General features: G+C 47.6%; 1 protein-coding gene across 1 annotated transcript in view; it reads left to right on the top strand.

The window, feature by feature from the left end:
• The window catches only part of KLF7 (Kruppel like factor 7), a 56451-nt gene that overhangs the window by 36512 nt on the left and 10163 nt on the right, over positions 1-9776 (top strand). Inside the window, exon 2 of the mRNA XM_030887483.2 lies at positions 6022-6145. Within this exon, the coding sequence (XP_030743343.1) occupies positions 6022-6145 (124 nt within the window). The remainder of the gene's footprint in view (positions 1-6021; positions 6146-9776) is intronic.

Below are 9776 nucleotides of genomic sequence, written 5' to 3'. Positions count from 1 at the left end.
ACTTGGTTTTCCCCACACAGGAAGCCCCAGAATGCATTGAAAATCCTGCAATTGTTCATTTGGGGAGGCTTCAAAAACTTCATGGAAAAATTGAATGAAAAACAATGAAATCTTTCCATGAATTTTTGTAGCCCCTTCTTGTATGTTAGGACTTCTCATTTCTCGTTCTTAAAGGTAATGTTATGTTTGGGGGAAAGCTTACCCAGTGTGTTAGGTGTCCCTTGAACCCTTCCCCACAAGTTAGACAGTGCAGGGAGTTCCATTTCTCACACTGTGGCAACATTCTCAGTCTCTATGCCGGGGTTGTTCCGTCCCTGTTACTATTCTAGAATCTCTGCCCCCCTTACCGTCTCATCTTTGCTATAACTAAATACTGACCTTTTGAATTCATATAGATTTTTTTTTGCTAAGGAGGGCCCTAATCTAATAGGTAATGAGTTTTTAATTTTTTATTTTGTGTGTAAACTCTGCTTTTTCTTTAAACAGTGATCTCGGGGTTTGGGGTTCAAGGTTTGAAGAGCATTTCAGGGCAGTATGCTCAGAAGTCCTCTGATCTAGTGAATCTGGCCATTTTTGTGAATTTCAATTGTGTTGTACATTTCCCCCCCATACGAACCCGGATGATCGATTGTGGCTCTGGGCAGATCAGTCAGTGGTGGTAGCCTGACACCATTCTGTTCTTCTGATCACTGGATAGTGTACACCATCCACCGTGTAGACTCATTTCTTCTCGGTGATTTTGATTTCCTTCGTAGACTCGTTTGCTCCTGACAAGTAGAGACCTACAGTTGTATCTTATGTGGCTGCTTTCAGGCTCTGAAGCCCTTAGCTGCTACTTGTTTCATTAGGATGCTGACGTGAACTTTGTGAACTCTCTTATGGTAATTGCCTGAATCTTGCCATGGGACTAAGATCCTAAGCCTTCAGACCTAGAAAACCATTCTCCTAATGTGTTTGGTTATATCTGTGAAGTATCTTTACACTTATGGTTCCTAGGGCACCCACACACCTACACACATGTACATATAACCCAACCCATTGCCATCAAGTCAATTCCAACTCACAGTGACCCTATGGACTATGGGGTTTCTGAGTATATAGGGTTTCTGAGACTATAAATATTTGTGGAAGTAGACACCCTCATCTTTCTCCCATGGGTGGCTAGTAGGTTCAAACCACTTACCTAGCAATTCTATGCTTACCTGACAACAATTCTAACCACTGTTAGCAATCCATGCTGTATTAGTCTGGGTACTTTGGAGAAACAAATCCACAGCAACTCACGTATAAGAGAGTTTTATGCAAAGAAAATGTGCATCACGAAAACATCCCAACCCAATGCTGCCCAAGCCCACAAGTCCAACATTAACCCATACCCCACACCAGTCCACAAAGTCCTTCACCTACGAGGACCCTTTACATCAGCGGTTCTCAACCTGTGGGTCATGACCCCTTTGGGGGTTGAACGACCCTTTCACAGGGGTCACTTTAAGACCATCGGAAAACACATAAGTATTTCACAATATTTAATTACATATTGTTTTGTAATGAATCACAATGCTTTAATTATGTTCAATTTGTAACAATGAAAGTACATTCTGCATATCAGTATTTCCATTACGATTCATAACAGTAGCAAAATTACAGTGATGAAGTAGCAATGAAAATAATTTTATGGCTGGGGGTGGTCATCACAACATGAGGAACTGTATTAAAGGGTCACAGCATTAGGAAGGTTGAGAACCCCTGCTTTGCATGCAAATATACGCATATATACATGTACATTTAGATGCGTCTATATGTGTACCTCTATTTGTATACCATATATCTATATGCCCACACACTTCCACATGTGACCATACACTCAATTTTTGGCCATCGTTGATGTTGTTTCCAAATGAGATTCATCAGAGTGTTGAGTCAGAGCATTCTTTTCACCGGAGTCCTGATGTTGTCAGACTTCCTTCCCCTCTCTGACCCTCTCAGCTCTCTCACTCGGGCCTCACTCGAACCTTGTTGCTCATTGCTGAGGTGCAGTAAGCCACACAAGTACATTGTTCAGGCGTGGGTATGGCACAGAGCCATGCCAGCACCCAACCCTTTCTGTCTTGTTTCTAATACCCAGGAGGAGTATCTGGACAGGAGGAAGGATGACAAGGGAAAATGAGGGAGATTAGCGGAGTTTGCATCAAACCTCGCTCGGTTATACTGAACTGCCCCTCCCCACCCCAACCCCTCCTTTTTTAAGGGACCCCTGCAGAAATCTTCAGGTAGGCTGCCGGGATGGAAACAAGCACATTGTGGCTGTAGGTGGGTCGGCCTCCCGATTCAGGACATTGGTTGTTGCTGTGGGAGGAGAAGGGATCGTGACACGCTGAGAGAACTGGATAGAACTGGCCGAAGACCTGCTTTGTGAGGTGCATGTGGTTTATGGAGCGGGCATAAAGCCCGGAAGTGAGGCCAGCCCGTCCTCACTGTCCCTATGTCCTAAATGTGAAGTCACGTTGTGAATTCCACCTGTGTTTCTGCTCCTCTGCTTTCTGAGCTCAGCCTGTGGGGGAAGCTGCTCCTTCATCTGGCCAAGTTCTTCCTTGGTTAGTTTTAATTCCTTGCATGTGGTGATTTGCAGAAGTGGCTAGTTGTAGTTAAATTAATCAAGCAACAAAAAGGAAAACAAAATAGCTTAATGAATCACTACGCCATAACTTGGCTAAAATGTCTTCAGGGCTCAGAGCGACCTGTGCTCTGTGTTATTCTGGCTAGCATCTCGCTGGATGCAGGAAGCAGAGCCAATCAAACTCTGCAGACAAGCTTGCTGTCTGTTCAGCGACAAAAGGGACCCAGGCGTGGCTGGCAGCGCGGCCACTTGGCGGACAGAGTTAACTATTGGATTTTGTTGTGTGTCTCTAAGTCAACTCAGACTCATAGTGACCCTAGATGACGTCGTTGGACAGGGTTTCCCGGCTGAATGAATCTTTCTGGGAGCAAATTGCCAGGTCTTCTCTCCCTCAGAGCAGCTGGTGGGTTCAAACTGCCAATCTTTTGGTTAGCAGCAGAGCAATTAGCCATTGAGTCATCTGGACACCTTTGCTAATAAGATAGTCGCCGTCGGCCAGGGTCTGTACCCTTGACTGAGAAATAACTAAAGCGTTGACATTTTATTTGTCAACATGAAACAAAACAAAGCTAGTAAAAAAAATTAAGCAAGGAGAAAAATGAACCATTTGAAATGAAAAAAAAAAAATGCTCAGAGACAGCCACTTTAATCTCTTTTATTTTCTCTGTACCCTTCCTGTGTCCTTTAGAATGTGGTTGCCTGTGACAGCCGGGTCAGTTCGATTGTGGGACTGACCTTGGGACTGGATGTCTTTGCTTGTGGTTGTAGAATTTCGTAGGGTTTCCTCACGGTTTTGTTGAGTGTGGGGTGCGTTTGGTCCCGAGGCTACTAGAAAACCTTCTCTTTCAGTTGCATTTGAAGGCCTTAGAAGGTAGAGGGCATTTTGAATTTCTGAAGTCCAGTGTCTTAGACCTCGTTTGTTTGGTTTTTACCCACTCTGCCCTGCGGGGTGACTGAGTCACCATGGCCTTGAGGGCCCCCAGCAACATTTCTGAGATCTGTTTAGAACATAAAAAGGCCCTGTTTTCCAACATCTCCGTTGCCCACATGACTGCACACTTGCTTGTCAGGAGCAGTGACCTCTGGGGCTTTTATTGTCACCAGTTAGGCCTTTGCCCTTCACAGACAGCCCGGCAAGTACAGCGAGGGGAGGCAGCAAAAAATGCACCCCCTCTGCCATCGAGTCGCCTCCAATTCCTCCTGACCATACAGGACGGGGAAGAACAGCCTGGGCATCCTTATAGAAGCAGACTGCCTCATCTTTCTCCTTAGGCGTTGCTGGTGGGTTCAAACCACTGACCTTCGGGTTAGGTCAGAGCACTTAATCACTGTGCCCCAGGGCTCCCTGAGAGGAGGACTAGGAGTTTACATTAGTTGAATCCTTATTTGTGTGGCAGGCCCCAGAAATGTGTCTCATGTAGGAGAACGCATGTTACCTCACAGTAAGCATGGGAAAAGCATCCCCACTTAGCAGATGAGAAAGTTGAGGCCTTGAGTTGACGTGAGCTCTATCGATCGCAGTGGGTCTGCTTGTCCGTTTGTCTTGGCTTTGGTTTTGCGTCTGTAATGGACTCAGAGGGAACCGGGGCTGTATGGGACACCCCTATTCTAAAGAGACGCCGGTAAGGGCCCAGGAGGCAAGCATTGCATGCTGCTCGGTGATTCTTTTTCTTTGTTCAGTCTCCCACACAGAAGCGCGGCCAGCCCTCCTTCATGCTCTCCTGCTTCCCTTGAAGAGATCCGCCTGTGTTTCTCATTCTTCACTCCGGGTCTTTCTGACCGAGCCGTGACTCACTAGGGCACCGATTTAATGAAATGAAATTCTCAACCATGTTTGGTTTGATTCTGGGTGATAGAAAGAAAGCATTGTAAATGCTTTGTAGCCAGGTTTCCAGGGACGGGAAGGGTGGAAAGAAGAAAGTGGGTCACGTGTAGATCTGGGCCATGTCTGCTCATGGACTGCCAGTGGGGGGGATCATAGGGCAATGGATTTTACCTTAAGGGGAACAGAGGTTTGGCAGCACTGGGTCCTGAAATTCTGAGGTTGGTAGGTGGTAGAAACTGACAACGCTGCTATTGTTGTTGAGTACTGCCCAGTCAGTTCTGATTTACCAGGACCCTAGAGTCCGACTGCCCTGCAAAGTTTTTCCTGGGCTGTAATATTTACAGAAGGTTGCCATGCCTTCCTCTGGTGGAGCCACTGATGGGCTCGAACCACCGACCTTTCCGTTTGCCTTGGAGTCTGTGCTTAATGGTTCTGCCATCAGGGCACCATCAATACGTATTGCATGTGCATGGGAATGCGCCCTCTCTAAACCATTGCGGTTTATACTATTATCATCTCCACCTTACAGAGAAGGAAATAGAGGCCCAGCAAGCTCGATTAGCTTGTCTGAGGCTAGACCAATCAGGGAAGAAATGGAAGGTATGGCGCCTAGAAAAGTGTCCTCAGAGCTTTGAGCTAGTCGGCCAACCTGCCTCAGGTATAGGGGCTCAGGAATTCTCAGACCTCCCAGGCTACCAAAGACTACAGGATACATGATTGTGGTGTTTGGTGACAGGCTCATGGGTTGGTTAGAAAAAGGTCTAAAAGAAAACTCATGTACCTTCTTTGACATATTCCCCCATCTGTATTTACTGCCTGGAAAGCTCACTTTAGTACAAGTGCTTGCCTTTCCTGCTTGTAATCAGCTTCATTGTGGCTACAGCCTTGCTCCACAAATGGATTTTTAAAATATTTCATAATAACGAATCCCTCTCTTTTATGAACACTCTCCAGTCATTATGCAATGGCTTCCTAAGTAGGATTGTTTAGGGGGACGCGTTACAGAAATGCCAGGAACCCTCAAATGATTTTTGTTTTTCTCTGCCTCCAACTGCAGTCGCTTCTCATCCCTCACATTTACTGGGAGGCACGTGTCTTGTCAGCCACCTGGCTACAAGCGTGTGGTAGGAGGCAAGGGGAGAGAGGAGGTTAAAATGCCCAAAATGGTAAATTACTGTAGGTTCTGGAGAAAAATAGAATTAAAAGCATTTGTGGTTCCAGTGAAAATAGCACATTTCCTTTCTGCTTGGACAGTAGGGGGGGAGGGGGTCAAAGTCCTCCAGGGATTAGAAAAATAAATAAAAATTGGTCCCTCACTAATAGAAGGAGTTTCCTGAACCCTGGGCCCTGAAATGATTAGCTCCAGGTTTAAAGGCCTGACAAAATCAGTTTCAAGGGGGCTGAGGAGAAGACCAGGAGACTGAAGTGTTTCTGCCAGGAAATTTCATCTTTCAGGAATGGTTTTCCACCACCAGCCCCCACCCCCTTGCAAGACCAGCCACCAGCCAGCAGAAACTGAGCAGGTGTGTACCCACTTGGTTCCCATTGCTGACCACGGTCCTTGCATCTCTTTCTGCAGGTGAGAAGCCTTATAAGTGCTCATGGGAAGGGTGTGAGTGGCGTTTTGCACGAAGCGATGAACTCACGAGGCACTACAGGAAACACACAGGTGCAAAGCCCTTTAAATGCAACCACTGCGACAGGTAAGGAGGCTCGGTTGCTGCCGGGCCTGGGCGAGGCGACGTGGAAATGGGTTGGTGGTTAGGGTGGCTTGTATCTTGGTGGTGATCACCCACAGGTTCACTGTCCTGGGGATGCCTTCTCCTTCTCCACTGAGACAGCTAATGAGATGAGGGTGCCTCCTTGCCCAGCATCCAGAAGGACTATGAACAGTGGATGAATTCCTTGGTTGAGTTCCACAGTGTGTACAGAGCAGCGGCATTGGGCGAGGCTGCTCTGCCTTCATTGAGCAGTCCCCGGGATACAAGAATCCCAAAGACACTTTCCATCAGGAGATCGCAACAGATTTGGGGAAAAAGGAGTAAAAATAATTATAAACCGACTCAGTTGCCACATCGTGGATTCCAGCGCCTAAGGTCGCCGGGTATGTCCATTGGACTGTGCTCCCTAGCATTTTCCCGGCCTGCTTTTCTGGAAGCAGGTTGCCAGGCCTTGCTTCTGAGGTGGCTTAGAGCCGAGTGGAGCCTCCAGTCTTTTCCAGTCTTTTCCGTTAGCAGCCAGGGCAGCCAAGTTGACCATTTGCAGCGCCCAGAGGCTCCCAGTTAGTACAGTGTGGAAACCAAAGGGGATAGAAAGGGGTCGCCTGCAGCTGATTTGCTAGATCTCTTGATGAACATCAGTGCTCTGTCCCCTCACCCTTAGTAAGAGAAGAGAGGAGAAAGTCTGCTTAACAGCCCAAAGGGTGAGTTGCACACCCTCTCTCCTAATGGGATTCGAGGAAAAGAGTTCCCCTTCTTTGTTGTTCTGAGCCATTCTTCCCCCCTTAAGAACCAGGTACAAAGGTCCCCCAAATGGCAAGGCTTGGGGAACGTATCCTATAATTCAATTTCAAACCTTCAGCATTCGAGATGGGCAGAAAGAGCGTGTAGCAACAGAAACTACCCAAGTAATAGTATCTGACAGCCCTGGCATTATCAACCAATGAACCCCAAATGGAGATTGTGCAGGCCAAGGTGAAGGCAGGATCCGGGTTAGACATAATCAAATAATGGGCTTGCATCTGAGCGTGTTATCCTTCTAATCCTATTTCTGTGTTTAAAAGGAAGCTTAAGAAAATTAACCATCTTTTTAATGCAATACTAAAGGTCTCGGTTATGATGAGAAAAATGCTTCTAATACGATAAAAGCCCCTGAAAGCCTCAGGGTTCCCCGGCTTGGTCAGCAGCTCACGGGGCAGCGGAGGGGGTGTGCAGAAGGTCAGCGGAGGCCTGGCGGCATCCAGCCACCCCTGCGGGTGGGTCGCGGTGTGGTGTTTCCGACTCCCAGGCCCTCCTTTCCTGCCATCCGCCTGGCAGGAGTGAGTTTGCATGGACAGGGCCGCTTGAGAAGCTGAGCACTGTGGGCCTGGACATCACGGAGATGCTTCCACAGGAGCACGGCTGGTTTTCCTCTCTTTTTTTCTTCTTCCTGAAGAGGCTATTTTCCTCTTATCTTCATTCTAAAGAGCTAAATAAAGACCCAGGCCTCCTGGACCGCAGAGATAACCTCCCACCCTGGGGCTGAGGAAGTGGACATCAAAAAGCTATTGTCTCTCTTTCCATTGGGACTCAGCTATCCCGGGACCACAGCTCCAGCCCCGCTACCAGGAAGTCTCTGAATCCCACCTGATGCTGCGCATACCAGCAGCTAGTCTCCCGCATATTGTGCTTCAGGAAAAATCCCTATGGCCATGGAGTTGACTACAACTCTTGGCGCCCCACTGCGCCCCAGAGTAGGACCAGCAGGACTCCAGAGTGTTTTCAAGGACTGATTTTTTACGGTAGACTGCCAGCCCTTTCTTCTGAGCTGGTGGCCTGGGTCTCCAGCGTTTTGATTCGCCAGTGGAGAGCACATGACTTGTTTGCACCACCCCAAGTCCAAACTCAACTCACTGTCACTGAGTCAAAGCTGACAGTAGAACAGCCCTGTGGCTTTCCCAGACTGTTAACTCTTCCCGGGAGGAGACAGCCTCCTCTTCCTCCCTCCGAGCAGCTGGTGTTTTCAAACTGCACCCCTTGCGGTAACTCACTCCATTGCCAGGGTTCCTTTTGCACAACCCAGAGCCCAAGTCTTCTCTTGATTCTCCGGTTGAGTGCTGGGTCTAGTCTCTATAGCCCCGGCTGCTCATAAAGAAGCAACACAGAAGGTATCTCTCCCCACAAAGCCCCAGGAGGCTTTCCTAAGCTCACGAAGCCCGAGCATTTGTGAGGTATAAAAGTACGCTGGTGTGCACAGCTATACATGGTAGCAATGGGAAATGTGGGGCATGTGGAGAGGGAGGAAGGCCATGGGAACGCTGTCCAAGCTGCTTAAGGAATGCTGATGGTGTAGTGGGTTTCGTGTTAGGCTGCATGATTTATATGGATAAATATTTCAAACTTCCTGGAACTTTTCCATGAAAAGCCTGGCAGAGACAGATAATTTGATAGTCTCTTGCCTTGCTTTCTTCCATAAAATACACTTTGGTGTGTGGAGTGAGAGATTGGCAGAGCAAATGGTACCAATGGGGTGATGTGGGACTGACTCTGAGTCAAGCAGCCTCCTGAGGCTGGGCCAGGAGTCCGTGCATTTCAGCAGTGTTGGAAACCCGGGGTAGCAGTCTCCTGGCATGCAGGCAGGCAGCCTGCACCTTGCACTTTTGTTGTGGTGATGGTGCTAAGAATAGAGCAGATCTGGGAGGTGGCATCAGGGAGTGGAGTGGCCTTCACACAGATGAAAGGAAAGCCTGGAATGGCCGGGGAGTTGGCACAGCTTAGAAGACTTTCACCTTCAGAAACAGAGGGCATCTGTAGTCCTTAGCAGGATGCCGTGACCTTTTGGTACCTGTGTGAATGAGCACAAGAAATCCTCCATGTTGTCTCTGTACACTTGAGCATTCAGGCTCATCTAGGTATTTTGCACATGACCCAAGTCTGTTATTTATTTATTTTTTTTGCTTATTAATGAGTAAAAAATTCATGTGCTTGGTTTTTTTTGAGAGGGGGGAGGCAAGTTTTCAATCTGTTAGATGTTACATGAAATTCTCTATTTCTCGATTTATCTGAAAAAACTAGATCTGACCACTGTGGGTTCACATTCCCATGTGGCCATCATTTATTGGAGCTCAATGACAATGATGACCCATTTCCAATGGCCCTGTGATCACTAATTTCCCCAGGTTTCCACCATTCCTTGCGTTTTCCCAACACAATGGCAGACCACCAGTTGCTGTGTCATCCTGCTTACTCTGTTATTTCTTCTTATAAGTCCAAAGTCAAACCCACTGCCACTGAGTCAATTGCAATTCATAGTAACCCTATAGGGCAGAATAGAACCACTCCACAGGGTTTCCAAGCCTGTGAACCTGTACTGCGAATCTCGATAGGAACAGGCAATTTCGTCTTTCTCTTGCTGATGGGTTTGATCTACCAACCACATGGTTCATGACCCAGATCTTAGCCCACTCTGCCACCAGGGCAACTTCCTCTTATAAAAGTCACTGCCCTCCAGTCAATTCTGGCTTATAACGACCCAATAGGGTAGAATACAGCTGCCCCTGTGGGTTTCCAAGACTGGGATTCTACTTGGGAGCAAAAAGCCTCATCTTTCTGCTGAGACATCCTCCTAGAGGAGCGC

The sequence above is a fragment of the Echinops telfairi genome, unplaced genomic scaffold (assembly GCF_000313985.2).
Source record: "Echinops telfairi isolate 266 unplaced genomic scaffold, ASM31398v2 ScPeMD7_3;HRSCAF=10, whole genome shotgun sequence".
In the NCBI taxonomy this organism is placed as follows: Eukaryota; Metazoa; Chordata; class Mammalia; order Afrosoricida; family Tenrecidae; genus Echinops; species Echinops telfairi.
This window is presented reverse-complemented; position numbering and strand designations above follow the sequence as displayed.